The sequence below is a fragment of the Alligator mississippiensis genome, chromosome 4 (genome assembly GCF_030867095.1).
Source record: "Alligator mississippiensis isolate rAllMis1 chromosome 4, rAllMis1, whole genome shotgun sequence".
NCBI classification, from domain to species: domain Eukaryota; kingdom Metazoa; phylum Chordata; order Crocodylia; family Alligatoridae; genus Alligator; species Alligator mississippiensis.
Window position 1 is genome coordinate 165,150,063 of NC_081827.1, and position 19,223 is coordinate 165,169,285.

Consider the following 19,223-nt stretch of genomic DNA (forward strand, 5'->3'; position numbering starts at 1 on the left):
GGTGCAGACCTTGCTACTTACTGGCTCACTTTAAATAGGTTATTTTTTCCTTTGGAAACAATAGCATAACTACTGCTGTGGGTTTTGTTCTTTAATACTCGCATAATGAGGGACCTTGCTCCTAACATTTTATGATAGGGGAGGGTCACATTTTTCTTCTAACATTCACTCCAAATGAAATAATTCTTCCCTAATAGCTTTTGCTTTCTACTGCTTTTATTTGTCAGTAGCAGCAGTTTTTCCGTTAAGGCTCTTTTAACGCCTACATGCAAACTGAAAAGCACTCAAGCTTTGGTGGGATATTACTTACAGCTGGAGTGATGGTGATGATTTGAGGGGAGGGGGCGGAGGCAGCAGCAGTGGTGGTGGTGGTGGTTGAAGGCCCTTGATCAGAACTCAGGTGCATCCTTCTCATTTATTATCAGAAAACAAAAATATTGCCAGTAGACAGCATGTAATATGGAAAAAGGAAAAGGCAGTTATTTTCTACTATAGGATCATGGAATGGCCTACCCAAACTATACTAGTTTGGCACATGTGTGCCATAGGGAACTCAAGCATAAAGCTCATGCATATGATCTGCATAAACATTGACATACTTCTATAAAAGAGCAAAAGATTGTGAACGATATGGTAAGAAACAGTAGAGGACTGTACAGAAGTCTTCAGTTAGAGATTATGGCCGGTCCTACTGCACAAAGCAACTGCACTTAGTACAGAAAAGAAAGACATTCATAAGTGGAAACTGAAACTATTTCTGAGGTACCAGATGTGTGCTGCAATGTGTACTTTTTAAAACATTTTGTGTAGGACTTGATTAAATAGTTTGGAAGAATTGCCTACTTACATGAAAAAATGAATGTGTTTGGAAAAGAGTTTTTGTTTAACATTCCCCTTAGCAACAAGCAGAAAATATTCCCCCACATTATGCCACTAGAAACCACTAATTTTTGGTTGAATCCTCTCTGAATAACCCCCAACACATGTGTGTGCCCTTGGGGTGGCAGCAAAAAGCAGAAAAACCCTGTCCATGTGACATTTGACCTCTCTACCCCTAACAAAACTGGATGAGTTTTTGGATATGTGGGCTCTGGGAAGCCTATTTCATTGGCCATTCTAGGAATGAGAGAGAAACTGACATCCTATTGGCAAAAAAATGCTTTCTCATCAACAGGGCCTCCTATGGATTTCTCCATAGGATGATGGATCAACTGCCACTTACCTGGTTCTCCCACCCTGCATTATCCAGAAGTAAGGCCACAGGTATAAAAAATACCTTAAGGAAGAAAAGGAGATATTCTTATGCAGAAATATACTTTGTGGCTGCATAATTTTCTGACCTCAACACAAGCATTTAGGTTGTAGGGATATTTTTTTGTTAAGCTTGGGCTGAGAATTTTGGAATTTGTGAGAAGGTTTATTGCTGGCTTTTTATTTTTTAACACTTCTTTTACCCTATCACCTCAGTTTCACTGGCACTAATAGTTCTTTTTTTAAATCTCATGTGGTTTCTTTAGCAGATCCAGAGATAATGTAGTTTCAGTAGTCCATGTTCTGGAGAAAGGGCAAGAGTCTTAGCTCTTCACACAACAGGAAGGCAATATTTAACTGTCTTACCTTCAGCTCTAGAAAGGATCAGGTGGCTATGAATGCAACACTTCCAGATGGAAAATTGCATACTTTCTGTCTGAGGGTTTGTCTTCATTGCATTGTTAGTCTGAGGCATAACTCAAGTTTTGTCCCTAACTTGACTCCTTTCTACACACAGAAAACTAAAGCTTGAATTAAGTGGTGCTTTAAGTCTAAACTAGTTGGCTTATTTGGTGGTATAAAAATGAAACTTGAGTGCTGCTGACATTTGCCTGTAATGAAATGGGGAAGCAGCAAACTGAGTTGCAACTAATCAGCTGCTAATCCAGTGCAAATGGCTCTTTTTTCATTTCTGGAGTATTACTGTCTTCTGAGCGAGGGGTTATTATTTATAAATGGTCACCTGCTTATACTACAGCCCTGTCTTGCAAAACCCAAGAGATTATTTTTGAATTCTATTTTCTCTGCATGGCTAACATAAGGCCAGAGGCATTTAGGAGAAGGAATACAGCATCATCTAGACACTGATATTCAGGACTCCCTGGGTTCTTTGCCACACTTTTGCTATGTAGCTTTAGACAGATCTCTTAATATTTCTAGAGGAATTACCTTTGCCTTTGGTATGCCTAATTTTATTCATTCTTATAACATGTTCTATAAAATTAGTGCATACTTCTAATGCATTTGAGATTGTTGGATAAACATTGCCATTTGAAGTAAAAGTTAGTATTTCTCATGAGTACAGTTCAGGGGAATGAAAATTTGATTTTTTTTATCCTGCAATCTTATCAGAACATCGGAAACATATTGGATTAGACTCAGGGTTTATCTAAGCAGCAAACACCAAATGGATCAGAGGAAGATGCAAGAATACTCTACAGTCTTGGTCTCGGCAACATCCTGTGACAATGATTTCCATTGTCTAATTACACACCGTGTTAAAAAGCATTTCCTTTTATATATGGTAGAGTATATGCATTACAATAATCATATTCTGTATAGTGTACTATGAGTTTTATAAATGCAAAATAGCCCATCAAATCCAATTAGCAAACAGCTTTATTTTTTGTCAGAGATACTTCTTAATATTGTCATTAGAAATGTAGGACCAGTGCCATATCCACCTTTCTTTGTCTTTATGGTTGTAAATGAAATTTGAGCAGTTATTTTATGTATAATTTTATTTTAAATTATATGAATTTGTTATAGAGATAATTTGTGACTTCTAACAATCGTTTTTCATTTTTGTGATTTTATCTTTCATCTGTAGATGATTTGGTTAAAGTGAAGGGAGAATACAGTGAAAGAGAAGAGAATTCATTGAATTCGGAGCTAATGGAAAATGCAGAAGAGCCTGAAGCATCTTACACTTATCCAAGAGAATATAATGAATATGAGAGCATTAAGCTGGAGAGACATTCTGGTCCATATGACAACATCAGGCCAACTAGTGGAAAGATGAACTGTGATATCTGTGGCTTAGCCTGCATTAGCCTCAATGTTTTGATGGTTCACAAGCGCAGCCACACTGGTAAGTATCTCTATATTATTCATGCAGGAGCTACATATTGAAAGCATATGATTTTAGAGGGATCTACTGGTTAAAAGTGGGTAGGATCCTAGGATTGCTGGCTCCTTGCTTCTGTTCCTGACTCTGCATATGTGACTTTCAGCAAGTTACCTAAGCTTTCTGTGCCTTATTTCATTTATTTACACATTAAGTACAATGATATTTAGCTGTCTAATTAGGGCCGAACGTTTGGAAAAGCATGGTTGTGAGGTTTTTTGAGAATTTGGGATGAAAGGCACTAGCACTTCTCTTAAGCACCCCGGTCAAAAATCATGAGTTAAGTTGTTTTGCTTGGCTTCTGGATCATGTCTCTCTTTGTACTTTGCCTAGCAACAAACCAACAATCACAATGAATACAGACCTAAAAGAAGGAAAGATTTTTTTTCCTAAAATTTGTTAGCACTTTGCAATCCTCCTCCTCCAGAACAATTATTTCCAGTCCACAGAAAAGACAGTACATTTGATATGTTTCTCATAAATGGAATTGGAGTGGATGCATTTTGCCAAGTTCTGTCACCAGACCCCCTTGGAACTTCTAGTAAAATCAATGGAAGTAGCATGTCTAAGTACAGGAACTGATCCAGTATCTATCTCATTCTTTCCTGTTTCAAAAAGGAAAGGGTGAGGGGAGGTGTTACCCATGTAACCATTAAATTTCCTTTTTTGTATGTCATTTTAAGGTGAACGGCCATTCCAGTGTAATCAGTGCGGAGCTTCCTTTACTCAGAAGGGTAACCTTCTCCGCCACATTAAACTACATACAGGGGAAAAACCTTTTAAATGTCATCTTTGCAGTTATGCCTGCCAAAGGAGAGATGCGCTAACAGGTCACTTAAGGACACATTCTGGTAAGTGACTACAAAGACACTTCACCTGTTATCAATGTGTGTCACTAGGACATCAGTTGTGGTAAATAAAAAGGGATAATCAATGATGTTTAATCTGCCTGTCTCATTCTGGTGAGTTAAAAATTAGCAAGGACCTCTAGGTTTCCTTATAGTTAATTCCAAGTAGGGATTAATTTATGGTCTTCTGTATAGGGTGTGCTGGAGGAAAGAATTCATAGACAGCTCTACTTCTATGAGAAAGTGCTATGATAAAAGCTTAGCTACTGTATTTCATTGCACTATATAACCTCTGGGTGTAACAGTCTGTCAGTTGGGTGATGTGGCCAAGCCATCAACCTCCCAGTTTTTGAAGCAGAAGTAAAAAATGTTCCTTTAGAGCTATGTCATCAGAATGACTCTCTTGGATGACAATACTCTACTGCTGAACAAAACCTTACCCTTATTTTTAGTGCCTTTCATCTGAATATCTTAAAGATCTCTACATGTTGGTTAATTCTTTCAATGCCCTAATAAGGTCTTTTAATCATTTTATAGATGGGAAAGCAGAGGCACAAAGCTGTGGTAACTTCTCCCAGAGCTGAAAGTCACTCATAAAATCAGGAATCGAACCAATAAACTCTGTCCTAATCCTGTTCTTTAATGGCCAGATCTCACTTGCTCTGATTTTTACATATCCTGTATTACATATAGATTTCAGAAGAAAGCATTAATTTTGAATAACCGATATTATCTGTGGTATTACATTTCATAGAAAAAAGGCTTAACTCCACAAAGAGTCCATTTAAAGTGAAATGATTTGACATGAATAAATAAGATCATGATTTGATCAGGTTCCAACACAGCAATACTGAATTCAGTCCTGCATCAAGAGTGAGATAGAATGTCATGTTTCAAACACCTCTCAGTCAGCAAAACAGTAGCCCACTTTTGCACAGTTGCCAAACTATGGGAATTACTGGTAATAATCTTACAGTCAGAAGCTTTTTGTGAATGAGTTAGGAAGAAACAAATAAATAAGACTTCTATTAAAAAGAATAAGGAGGCTGATTAGTTGGTAATAATTTACATTAATAATATTATCATGGTATCAAAAGATACATATCTATTACAGATGTGTTTTATATACTACCTGGATATTTCTGTCATCACACAAAGTGCTGTATTTGCTTTGTTCAAACCTAGTTAAAAAATCTCAGGCATATTTTTAGGAATTCTTTATAAACTTAACAAATTTCTTAGGGTGAAACTCATATCCCTGGGCCTCACAAAAAACTGACTAATCTATTGGGTTTGGGGGCAGGGTACAAAATCTATATCTGTACCTCAGAACAGGCTTGCAGTGCAGCCCTCCTCAATGAAGCCTTAGGGTATAGAAGTCTGTGTAAACACAAGTCTAGTAACACCTCTCTTTGGTAAGCAGCCACTGGCCTTTTGTCTTCCTACTTGCCCTAAATTACAGTTCTCCTTTGGCAGATAAGGTTCTTAGGGTAGATCTGATATCTTTTATTAGACCAACTAAGACAGTTAGAAAAATTATTCTTTGCAAGCTTCCAAGTACAAACACCTTTCTTCAGGCAGAGGGAGCATCTGCAGTTGGGTGTTTGTACCTAAAAGTGTGTTTGTACCTAAAAGCTTGCAAAGAAGAATTTTTCCAACTACAGTAAAAGCTCTGTTATATGGCATCCCGCAGGAATGGGGGATGCCGGATAACAAAATATGCTGGTTGATTGAGCGGCCCCAGCTGCTGCTTCTCCCACTGCATCTGGGGTGTCCCTCCACCCCTCCCACAGGCCCTGCGGGACACAGCGGCGGGCCCTGCACAGCCCCTCACAGCCTGTTATGCCCCTGAGCTGTGGGGGCTCATCAGCACAGGCTCCTTTGCCCCCAGCCATGGGGGCTCAGAGAAACTGGAAGTGCTGCGGTGGGCACTTCCAGTTTCACTTTATCTTACAAGCCAGCATGCCGTTTAGTAGTGCATGCTGTCTTGTAAGATGCTGGATAGCGCAGCTTTTACTGTATTTTAATTGGTCTAATAAAAGATATCAGATCTACCCTAAGAACCTTGTCTGCCTACATCCTTAGACCAACACAGCTACAACCAACACACCCTGAGTTCTCCTTTGGTGCTTTTGTAGTGTATAGAAGACTTCTGCTGTAGTATGCCAATGGTGGACTTAAGGAATGAAGAGAACCTTTTATGGGCTCTCCATACCAGAATGAATTGCACTATTAAATAACCTTAATAGTACAAATACAATGTTTTCTCCAGTTATACAGAAACGTGAAGTATTCTCCAATTATGAGCTATCAATAATTCTGTACTAGAATGTCAAAACACAGTGTTTCTTCCACATCTTTTGATTATTTTGCCCTGCTGTCATTCTGTCCTAGTGGAGAAGCCATACAAATGTGAGTATTGTGGACGGAGTTACAAGCAAAGAAGCTCATTAGAGGAGCACAAAGAGCGATGTCGGACTTACTTGCAGAGTGCTGGCATGTGTGAGCCTGGTAAGTTTATCAAATCACAGTGTTTTGTTTTGTACATTGCAGTGCCTTAAAAGGGGCATCTGGCAAGCTGTTAATTTGCAGCTTGAATATAATTTTCACTACAATAATTTTCAGTAACCCAAGGGCTTCAGATCTTATAAAAGGGTCTAGTTTAATGCAACCCTCAGGCAGCTGGTTAAAGAACACTTTTATTTTAATCACTTCTTTATTTTACAGTTACTTTCAATAAAACATCCAGAATACTTTGTACACAGCATTTCTGTAGGTGACACTCACATTAAGTTAAATAAGTTCTATACTAGCACTATTATGGGGTTTATTTTATTGGATGAGTTGGTTCCCATTTTTTCTTTACAGCAGAGGCTTACATCTGTGTGTTCCTTTTACAGATATTTTTCAGTAGAATACTATTGGCTGTTTCCCAATGCATCCCAATATGTAAGAATTTGAAAATGTTTAAAATTGCAGTAATTGAGATTTAGGAGTTAGAAATGAGGTGGTATCCTTAAAATCCTTAGAGTAAATCAAATTTTGCTCTGGACAGAAGCTAAAGGCTTGGGGGATGGAGTTATTACAGATTAGCTATTCAGAAATAAATTATTCTAATATTATAAAGCCTTAGTCTGTCTGTATGTCTGTCTGTCTGTAACACTTTATTCGCACTCCTATTGGTTGTCTGAAACAATCAATCAGAGTGCTGCAAGAGCGTTTTGGACAGGAGGCGGTGGCGGCAGTGAGGTGGAACGCCGCCATGATGACAGGGATGGAGTGGCTGGAGTGGGGCGACGAGACCAGTGCAACTGGCCACTGCAAGCAGCAGCAACAGAACAGGGGAGCCAGGCCAGTGCTGCTGGCCTCACCCCGCCTCCCCCGCCCCTGCTCTCCGCAGGTGGTGGTGACAGAGCTGGAGTGGGGAGAAGCCAGTGCCAGTGACCTTGCCCTCCCTTCCCACCCCTGCTTCCTGCAGGTGGTGGCAGCACAGGGTGCTGACTGAGGGGGATGGAGGGGATGTGGGGGCAAGCTTCCCCCTTCCCTTCCCCACCTCTGCTCCTGGGAGACAGCAGCACTCCATCCCTGCCCCCCCTATCATTCCTGAAGGGCGATTGGCTAGTTCTAGAGTAACTCTGTGTGGATTCTCTAACTGCAAAATGAGAATGCTTTGTTGTTCTTTGGTTTAATCCATTTTGAGAGTAGACTAAAAATAATATTCATACATGGAATTATTATGGAATAGCTAATGCACTTTAAATTCACATCCTACCTTAATCTAAATTAATTTACCAGTGTAGCCAAGACCTTAAATGGAAAATATTGACTAATAATTAAAGAAATGGAAGTATTCATAGTATGTTTAATTCTATTGCATATGGTGGATTAACATAGTTCAGCTTGTGACCAACTAAGTTGCCTGACTAATAGAGGGACAGTTCTATTACCCGCTCTGGTCATATAAGTGCCCTCATTGCAGGAATAGGATTGCCCTCTGGAGACATGAAAATTTTTCCTTATTCATACAATAAGGTGCTTATGCGCCCAGAGGGTACAATAAGGTATTTCACTTGGTGAAATAGAATTCTATCCAAAAGTTTTGTGTTCTATTAGCTGTCACATTTTTATTTGGCATTTGAAGGGAAGCCAGGAAACTGGCATATAGGTTGATTCATAGAGTGTTAATATTTGGTAATGAGTTTCTGTTTCTTAGAAGAGTTGAGCTGATTAAATAACTGGCATAGTATTCAAAGCCTAGGTTATGATGCTTTTTATTCTAAATTGAAGCAAAATAAAATAAAAATAACATTATTCTTCTGAAGATAGTGCCTAAGATGTGTAATGACCAGAAATAGCTTATTGTTAATGCAGGCGATCTGATGTTACATTCTCTTTAATCCTCATATTTTTCAGGTGCTAGAATTCCTTCATTGGGAAGGGAACATTTGTCTCCTTTTTAGAAAGCTCATTTCTGGTAACAGTTTGCATCTTTTATTTTTCTTTTTGCAATCCCAGTTCATCAGTTCTGGATTTCTGAAAATATGTCACTTACAAAAATAAAGTGATACCACTCTGCCCTCCTATAGCTCCTTTCATTGGGGAATTTCAAAGCACAGACTTCAATTAATTAAACCCAACTAAATGTAGGAAAGTGTTTGTATCCCACTTTATTTAGGAAAAGAAAGGTTGTGGTTTGACTTGCTAAAAGTTTACAGAATTAATCAGTAAGCGAAGTCTAACATCACAGAGTTCTAGCTAGCAGTCTTCTTCTGTAACAGCTAGAAAATACTTGCCATGAAAAACAGGCATAAAGGGCCAAATCCTGTATCACTGATATACACCTAAATATATACGTGGCTTATGTGGCTACATAACTGCTATCTTTGGCACTTAATGCCTCTGGCACATTGTAGTTAATATTATTTGACTAAAAAGCAAGCAGTGGGATAACTGTCCCCCATTTGGAGGAAGACCCTGAATGCAAATCCAAAGCCAAACTGGGTCTCCTGCTTCCTGGGAAAGAACCCTAACCATGATGCTTTAGGGGATGGGTGGGCAATTATTTGGGCTGCAGGGCCACTTAAGGAGTTTCAGTGAGCTGTTGCTGGCCGGAGGAGGGAGATGCTGATCCAGTGTGATGAAGGGGTGGGGGCCTGACCTGGGGTTGCGGGGGAAGTGAATTGATCCTTTGTAGCCTATGGCCCGTCCTCCCCCACCCACCATCAGGGACACTGGACAGAGCAAGGGGACGAGGTCTCTATGGATACCAGCCCGGGACCCCCGCAAGCAGAGTGTGCTCAAGCAGGCGGATGGGATGGGGCCATGGATGGGCAGGGAGCAGAACAGGTGGGCAGGGCCGTGATCATGGGACAGAGACAGCACAGGGAGGGGGCCCAGGACAGAATTACAGTCTGCTCCCCGTGTGTACCTGCCTTCAGAACTGGTGCCCATAACAGGGACATGCAGAGAGTGGATTGTGGCTCTACCTTGGGCCCTGGCCCTACACTGTCACTACCCTGCTATCCCGGTCCCACCTACCCATCCCACTCCTGGATGCCACTCCCACTGTGGGCCAAGCACACCCTGCTCACAAAGCTCCTGGCCACTCTCCATGGAGACCCCATCCACCCACCCTCCCACTCAGGGTCTGCATCCCCAGCAGTAAGTGTGGAGCTGATGGGCTGGGGTGCCCAGGCAGTGGGGCAGGTCCAGCAGCGGTGTCAGAGATGCTGCCAGCAGCAGCTGAGCAGAATGAGCTGCTGCTGCAGGGGCTGCCAGGAAGCCAAGTCTGTCTGCTGTACTGACCCTGCCCTACTGTGTTTCCCGGGGACCATGGGACCAGTTGCACGTGCCATGGCTCAGGCTGCCCCCTGTGCCTGATGGGGGGGGGGGGAGGTGGGGAGGGGGGAGGCTGAGGGACCCACTGTGGGCTTGATGGAATCCCTTGGCAGGCTGGATCTGGCCCACAGGCCGTATTTTGCCCACCCCTGCTTTAGGGCCAGATGATTGGCCTGCTACTGACTTACTTCTGACAGCTATATATATACTTGGGAAATCCTTTTTTGACACAGGTGGAAATAGAATCCAAGTGATATGCAAGTGCCAGAAATTGCAGTTACAGAGCTATGTAAACGCCACTTGGGTGCAGAAAGGAAAGTAGGATTTAGGCCAAAGTATCAAGCAGTTTACAGGGGGTTCTCAGTTTCAGTTTCAATTCAATTACATTTGGTTCTCTTTTTTTTTCGGAGGCAGAAAACTTAAATGAATGATTACTTCTGATGATAAAAGTGAAAATTAAGATAGAAATCAAGCAGAAATTAATGTGGAGTGTTTAAAAAAAGCAAAATTCCCTTAGCGGACATTATTATAAAAATGTATATATTCAAATATCTGAGGGCCTTAGACTGCGCAGCACACAGGCAGACCTCACCAGCCATCTTGGTTTACTGGGGCTATGTACGGTCCTCTCTATTTGAGTTCCAGTCCCTTACAGAGATGCCTGTAGCATAAAATGTTGCACAACAAAAAATTAATAAAATAATGATTTATAGAAGTAAATTTCATTTGAGTTTGATAGGGTGCTTTGTTTTTAGCATGTAACATACTTCTTAGGGTATCAGTCAAAGTACATGGTGAACTGTGTCAGCAAGGTTTTGATTTTCATGACAGCCCATACATATTATGATGGCATTATGCTTCCTATATGCAACATATGCTTCCGTGGTGGCAATCATACTGAGATGTCCAACACTCAGAAATGTGGTCCTGAGAACTTTATATCTATTGTAGTTTTCTGCTTTACAGTGATTCTCATAATTGGTACTCATTTCAGAAAGGCAACATTTAACTTATCCAAAATCTGTGAAATGCAGTACCTAGTAAAGTAGTACAGTATGCCATAAATTGGTCACAGAGGAAATATAAATTTCCAGTACAGTATTATGCATCAGTATGTTCTATCTTTAAGACCTTCACACCTTAAAAACACTGCTGTGTTTTTAATGGTTTTGTAAGTTTTATGAAAAACAGGAACTCCAATCTTGCTGAGGCATTTCCATTCAACTCTCAACTGATTTGCACAATGGTAGATCAGAGAAATGTAGGGCGGGAAGAGACCTCAGGAGATCATCTACTCCATCCCCCTATTAGACTGAAGTGGAAGAAGTATATCTAGACCATTACTGATATATGTTTACTTAATCTGTTCTTAAAAACTTCCAATAAATTAGAATTAGATTGGTTTGACATTATTTGTTCTTTATAAATCCATGCTGACTGCTTCTATTATCCTATTACAGTGTTTTTCAACTGTGGTTTGTAGACACCTGGGGGTCTGCAGACTATGTCTAAGGGGTCCATGAAAGATGCCTATGATCAATCAAATGTATGTGAATACCCACACTTAAAATTCAAAGGGGTCCGCACATCCATGCAAAATTTCCAAAGGGATCTGCATCTTCATTCAAAATGTTTTAGGGGTCCACAACTGAAAAAAAGGTTCAAAACCACTGTCCTATTATCTTCTCTGTACTTATAAATTAATTGCTTAGTAATTTGCCCTAGTATCTTTTTGGGTATCAAAGTAAGGGTCAGTGACCATGTCCTTCTGTTGTGCTATTTTTAAAGATAAGCACTGCCTTTAAAACTCTTCTGTAGTTCTCGAGACCTTGCCTGTCCTCCATAAGGTCCTGCTAATGCTTTGGTTAGTTCTTTTAGTATTGTAGGGTGACTCATTAGGTCCTGAACATCAGTTGTTATATTTTGTCCTCATTCAATTCAAAGAATGTGTGTTGATCACAATTGTTGTTACAAAAAAAGCCTAACTTTAATCAATATTCCAACAGTTCCTACTTCAGTGTGCTCTTTGTTCTAATAGAAATGAAATCTTCAAATGTCTTGTCAGTGCTTCTCATGCTGATAATGCTGCTGCTGTTTTTAATGATAGTAGCATCCAAAGGCTTAAGTGGGATACAGATCTCAATGTATTAGGTTTTTTAAACAGTGTAATGGGAGACACTTTGGAAGACAAAAAGCAACAAGTAAATGTACTAGAGGTGTGCATGAAATGTGGAAAAGAAGTATGAGGGTAAAATCAATAGGAATGTGTGTAGTAGGTTTGGAGTGTTGTTGTAGTTGTCATGGTTCAGGATATGTACAAGAGAGAAGGATAGTTTTGTGATAACTTTTATTGGACCAACTGGGTTTGTTTACACACACTGTTAATGCAATTGAGTAAACTCCAGCACAGTTTGTGCTTGAGTTTATTGCTCCAGGCATGTCATTTGCATGTGCACCCGGGACCACAGCACATGGAACCAGGTCGGAGCAGCCAGAGCTGGCAGTGGGCCCAGAGGATCAGCTGGCCAGCCCGGGGCTGCTCTGACCTGGCTCAACATGCTGCAAAGGGGTTGGCTACAGCACAAGTGTGCTCCAGTGTGGAGATAGGCAGTCCCGGCAATGAAGCACCCTCATGCTGCAGCCAGCCCTGTCAGCATCTACACATGTTACGGCTCATTAAATAATGCCACCACAGGGCAGTACTTTTTTTTTTTTTTTTACAAGTATTAACCTATGACAGCATTTATTAGTTTACTGTGGCCTAACAGTGTTGCAGACTTTACTACATAGCTAATTAAGCAACTCCACAGTAAACGTCTCTTGTAGACATACCCACTGTGTAGTTGGGAGACCTGTCAGATAGCTTTCAGGCATCAAATGCTCTTCCTCAGGAATGTGTGGTTACATGAGACTGACTGTGATGACAATGAGTTAATTTACCTATGAAGCAAGGGGACACATCAAGATCCTATTCTGGCTTTTTTAGACATTCAAGGGAAAATTTTCAGAAGTACCATAGTTACATTTTCAAAAGTGATTGGGCACTTAGGAACCTAAGTTATTTTTGAAGATGGTACTTAGGCACTTTAGAAACTGTTACCTTCAGTCCCAGAACTGGGTGAGTATAGTGATTATTACGGAAACAGATCAGCCTTTTTCATTTGTTCTTTTCTCTGAAATCCAGAGCAGGGTAAAACCAAAAGTTCTGGGTTTTTTTTGGAAAGAAAGCCAGATACCTACTTTGCTGTAAGCCACAAAGAACAAAGCTGGTAGCTCTCTTTTTTGGGACCTGACTTTTAAATATAGTTAACAACAGCTGTTTAGACTCCAGACAGGTCCATTTTTTGGTTTCCATGCATTTCTCCACCTCTCAGGATGACAAAATCTTTAGCCAGGTCCAGTATTTTTTTCATTCTTCTCTTTACTGATTTCCAAACTCAAATGCTAATGCTCCTACATCTTTTTATGTCAGATTCATGTAAAACTACTTTAGGGTCCATAGGATCTCCACACAAGTTGAGGAATATTTAGTCTTTTTAATGACTGTTGAACAAAATCCATATATCTAAAGTCACATTCAAAAAGCTTAAATGTGATATCATGAAATTGGAAATCATGGAAATCACATACTCTCTCAATGCTTGTTTCACTCTCAACATACATACAGTATGTATCTCACAAGGAAGATGAGGCATATTAATGAATGTTTATAAAGTTCTTTATGGTCTAAGGAAAAAACAAAATATTAATAGTGGTAGTATCATCAGAATGCAAAGTATGCTGTGGAAACATAATGTATTGCTCAAAAAAGAAGTGAGGAAGGACTTTTAAATTATCATGTGAAACAACTGGACTAAAAGAAAGGGCAAATGCATACATATACATCATCTACATATACATATATGTGTGTATGTATATATTTATATCCATATATATGTCCCCCAGAACTGTAGTTAAACAATATTTTCACTAGTGTTGAAGTCATCCGTTCTCTTAAAATCTTAAATAATTGCTCATTCCATGCTAGTTTTAATGTAACTTTTCCCAAATGTAGCATTCTGATAATATTAGTGAAAAAAGATTTTATGTAACAATTTTATTAGAATGTGGCTCAGTCACTGATAACAATCTCTGGTCACATCCTTCTCATTGCACAATAACCTACCTTTCTGTTCCACCTCCATTATGTAGTGACCACACAGTGATGTGACAGGAAACAATGCCTCTAATTTGAGCTTCACTTAGCACTTTAGGGTTTTGCTAACGATGCCCGCATGTTCTAAAAATTGTAGTCACAGTTACTGTGTGACAGAAACCACATTATGGAAACAATTAATTACAGGCCAAATGATAAAATATTAATGCTCATGACTGGAAGTAAAGTACTAGTTCTCTCTCACTATAGTAAAATATTATTACTAGTTCATAGACATAGCTCTTTTCTTCAAAGAGTTGTTTCATCTAACTTCACAGTTAGGGCAGCTAGGATCTGCAACCAACTTCCAAGGGAAGTGGTGCTGGCTCCTACCCTGGGGGTCTTTAAGAAGCGGCTCGATGCCTACCTGGCTGGGGTCACTTGAGCCCAGTTTTCCTCCTGCCCAGGCAGGGGGTCGGACTTGAAGATCTACAAGGTCCCTTCTGACCCTACTTCCATGATTCTATGATCTAATGGTTAGAGTAAAGACTAGTGTGGTGGTCAGTAACAATGAATAGCTCATGTTTATATAGTGCTTTTCATCACTAAGTTTTTTAAACATAAGTTATTACTGGGTCTATCTACACGTACAGTTAATACAATGTGACAAACTCTGGACCAGCTTGCTTTGGAGTACACTGCTCCCGGGCACAGTGTTTACATTACACCCAGGATAGCAGCACTTTGAGCCAGGGTGGAGTAGCCCCAGGCTGGCAGCAGGCTCAGGGGGTCAGCCGTGGGTTCCAGGTAGCAGTGCTGGGCAGTGGAGGGGCTGGCTGGGGGGCAAGAATGCTGAAACTGCAGAGCCGTGTGGATGACTCCAGGAGCCTGCTGGTAGCCTAGGGCTGCTCCACTCCAGCTGAAAGTACTGCTGTCCTGGTCACCATCCACATGTGCATTGCAGCACAGTAAATGACTCCACAATAAGATAGTACTGTCTCTGAGTTAGTTAATTTACTGCACCCTAATACCAGCAGAAGTGTAGACAGTGATTCTTTATTGCGGACCAAAGTAGTCAACTCTGCAGTAAAGCACAGGAGTAAATGCACCCACAGGAGTAGATGCACCCACTGAAATGCAAATACTCTTGGGGTACAGCAGCATTTAAATCTCTTCATGGGAATCTGAGACACTAAATGAAAAATGCCATAACCAGTTGCAACTCCAAGGAGAGTTTGCTAAGCAGAAAATAGTAATATTTGTTTGAAAGTGGTCAGGCCACAGAGATAAATATGTCCTAATCTTGGGACAATTGCTGTAACGAAGAGCTTGACTTTGTTTCATCTGGAAGACCTCTTCTCATATTCATGACTATTAATTATGAGGGCTGTGGCCAGTACTAGCTAAGAGGGACGAGTGTTATCAGTCTGTGACATTTGCTGCAGTACTCTTGTAGTTTTTGTTCCTGCTCTTCCATTAAGGTAAATTGAAGCCAGTATTATTTGGTATAAATGATGTTTCAAGATTGCAGTCTGTAGTAAATCTAACTCATTAAGGGTCTAGATTTTTCTTCTGTCTGTGCTTGCATAAGTGACTTGACCCTCCCTGCCATACCAGCCAGAATTTGTTTTCACATAGTTGTTGCCTTAAATCCAAGTATTCCTGAACTAGCTGAGGGAAATAAATGACAAAGTACCTGTGCAAGCTATATTTAAATTATAGTATTATCTCCATCTTGAAATGCACCATGTGTCCTTGGAACACCTCATGAACAAAGGTAGGGAGAGGGAATCAAGAGAGCTGCACTCCATTCGCAACTTTACCACAGATTATGATCTTGAACACATTATTTCTTCTGTGCCTTACTTCTTTAATCTATGTAATAGATATAAAGAAACCTACCCTTTGAGGATTTTTTTTTTGTAATTTTAGTGACAAAAAATGCTTCTTGACTGCTAAGCACTTTTCTTTGGTCATTTATTAAATAGTTCACAATGAAGAAGTAGAAGAAATCATTGCAAACCTGATGCTGGATGAACAGAGCTGCATTGATTACCTGTAGGAGGATATAGTAAACCCTCAGCCACCCATGTCATAAAACAAACAAATGGCTTTCTAAAAGTATATTATGCAGAGGTTGGCAAAGCTCTTTTAAAGCTTACAAATAGAATGTGGTATGTTTTCTTAAAAATAAATGACTGCTAGCATGCTGCTAGCATGCAGAAGAAAACCATGAAATAATGAAAGACATACAACAATCTTGAAGATTTGACATTTACAGATGACACAGAACATGCTATGTAGGTCAGTAGTTATTGTCTCTTCAGCAATCTCTTCTGTGCAGAAAATATCAGTATTACCTCTGTAGGAAACTGTTTGCGTTTTTTAGACTATAATGTATTAATGTTCCATCAGTAGTAGTAAGTGGCATTTATAAAACAAGTAATGTCATTAAAATGCTAGGGATAAAACCTAGCATGGTTTTTGGGCTGAGTAAGGTGTTTTGTATTTACCATTCCTTACTCCTAGGATTCTGCTGATAGATGTAGGAATGGGAGCTGAGAATGTGTACTTAAAATAAAATAACATGGAGGGAAAAACTAAAGAGAGGAAATGTAGAAAGTTTGAGAGGTGTAGGGGTGCCTGAAAGAATAAAAAGAAATAGAAAAAGCAAACAAATTATTATAAATTCTAGTAGGATTTGGGAAGAAAAAAAACAAAAAAGCAGTAATGTTATTACACAGATTTATTATGTTCATTCTTGCTTTGATGTTTCTTATTCCAGTGAAAACCTGGGGGAAAAATGCTCTTAATTGGAAAATATATTATTATTATTTGGCTTGTTCTGGGTGTTCATTGGGCACGTCTACACATTAGGTCTGTGCGAGTCGACAGTGATCCGATCTGGCTTCGGATCCAGTCGCTTCGGATGGCCGCAATCCAATCTGGAGCTCCGGACCAGGTACCGCTTCGATCTCGCCGAAGCAGCTCTGAAGCTTTGGAGCCACCTCAGAGATCTGGCCATAGGGTATAATGGGGAGTCAATGAAATATATATAACTTTGTTGTTTTTTGTCCGATTTGGATGAAACATGCAGGGATGGTAGCCTCTGCTGAGAGCATGAAATCCACCAAGTTTCAAGAAGATTGGTGCAGGGGTTTGGGGGCAACTGTACCTCAAATTCTTGAAAGCAAAACTCCTGTCACGTCTACGTGTTACAACACAGAGGGGTCAAAACTGCAGAGGTGGTAGCTCTTACTGAGGCCATAAATCCTGCCAAGTTTCAAGAAGATCGGTACAGGGGTTTGGGGGGAACTGCACCCCAAGCTGCAGACAAGCAAAACTGTGCTATGGGTGACACTGCGTGTTAAGGCGCAGTGGGGTGACAGCTGCAGGGATGGTGGCCCCTGCTGAGGCCACGATGACTGCCAGCTGTGGAGGAGATTGGTGCAGGGGGTTTCTGGGACCCTGCACCCCTAGCTGCTGACAGACAAAACTTGTGCCAAGACTGTCTCTGTCTTGGGGCAGTTGATTGTCGGTATAGATTCTTTCCTTTCCTTAGCCTGGTTTTGTAGGTGCTAATTGATGCTCGTTAAGTCATTATATAGTAGCTAGGTCCTGTGTATTGAGCTGGTCCCTGAGTCCCTGGTCCCTGAGTGAATCATAATTGATTGATTGATTGATTGATTGGTAACTGGTAACACAGTAGCTTAGCAGCCAGGCCCCAAGCCAGACAGTCAGTCCCACAGTACCCATGGCACCAGTTTTTCTTGTCCGCAGCTTGAGGGGCAGTTCCCCCCAAACCCCTGTACCAATCTTCTTGAAACTTGGCAGGCTTTGTGGCCTCAGTAAGAGCTTCTAGCCCTGCAGTTTTGACCCCCCTGTGTTGTAACACGTAGACGTGACAGGAGTTTTGCTTTCAAGAATTTGAGGTACAGTTGCCCCCAAACCCCTGCACCAATCTTCTTGAAACTTGGCAGGTTTCATGCTCTCAGCAGAGTCTACCATCCCTGCAAGTTTCATCAAATCGGACAAAAAACAACAAAGTTATAGATATTTCATTGATTCCCCATTATATGGCCAGATCTCGGAGGCAGCTCTGAAGCTCTTCAGGAGCTCCAAACCGCCTTGGGAAGCCTAATGAGGCCAGCACTTCAACCTGGATGTGCTGCTTCAGACCCCGAAGCATCCGAAGCTTCTCCGGATCCGAAGCTCTGTCCAAAGCTTCGCACAGCCCTACTACACGTCCCTACTGTGCAGTTGTTACTGTGCAGTCGTTTAGTACTTGCTTTAGCAAATATGGGGATTTAAAAAAAAGTACTTGCTTTAGTACTTTAGCAAGTACTAAATGACTGAGCACTAACCACTGTTACCACGCAGTCACAGCAGCACATAGGTCGATTCCAACCCTGCTGAGCTCATTGCTACTGTGCAATAGCATTGGCGTCATGGTTTGTGCTCATCGATGCTATGTCACCATAACGAGCTACATCACTGTAGCTCATTGCTATGGTGATGTATTATCTCATGTAGATGCTCCCATTTTATTCTTCCTATTAATACAATGCTGCTTTATACAATGAACCTGCAAATTACAAGCTTATTGGGTGTTGGCTGTTTCAGAACTTGGTTGGAAAACTTTCAAAGATAACCTCCAGGATGCATAAGAACTGGCACCAGGAATTCAGTAGAGCTACTTTTCCTCCTATATTAGTGTTGAACCAATATCCCAGCTTGGTGCCATCAATTACTGAATTATGGGATGCTCCAGCTTTTGGATGAGGTATAAACTGACATCCTGGCATTGAAGATCTCATGGCACTGTATGCAAGAGTTAATCCAAAAGTCCTGGTTAAAATCCAACTTAGCTAATTACATTGTGTCTGTCTGTCTTTCCTATGCAGTTTCTACTATTGCTGATATTCTGTCTTTCTCACATTTTCTCATGAAAGTTGTTATGTAGTATTTCAATACTGTCTCATGCTAGAATAAGCTGAATGCTAGCACCCCATAAAGTGATCTTTGTTTATATTTGTATTGGCTTTTTTAGTTTGAAAGGCTCGTTGGGACAATTTGGAAAAAAAATCACAATAGAAAAGTAATTATTTTTAAGGCACCTTTATCATATATATAAATCAATGGGGTTGTACCCCCATGAAACCAGAGAAACACATGCATGAATCAGACTCTGCTATCCTATGAGTCATATTCATAGCTAGATTTCAGGCCTGGAACAGTTTGATAC

At 40.5% G+C, this 19,223-nt stretch overlaps 1 protein-coding gene across 3 annotated transcripts in view; it reads left to right on the forward strand.

Annotated features, from left to right (window-relative positions):
* The window catches only part of IKZF3 (IKAROS family zinc finger 3), a 64,608-nt gene that overhangs the window by 29,506 nt on the left and 15,879 nt on the right, over window positions 1-19,223 (forward strand). For 2 of the 3 annotated variants that reach the window (XM_019482525.2, XM_014603581.3), the window contains exons 4-6: window positions 2,861-3,121; window positions 3,841-4,008; window positions 6,400-6,516. In XM_019482525.2, coding sequence (XP_019338070.1) covers window positions 2,861-3,121; window positions 3,841-4,008; window positions 6,400-6,516 — 546 coding nt within the window. The remainder of the gene's footprint in view (window positions 1-2,860; window positions 3,122-3,840; window positions 4,009-6,399; window positions 6,517-19,223) is intronic. The other variant, XM_019482527.2, reaches the window with a different exon arrangement.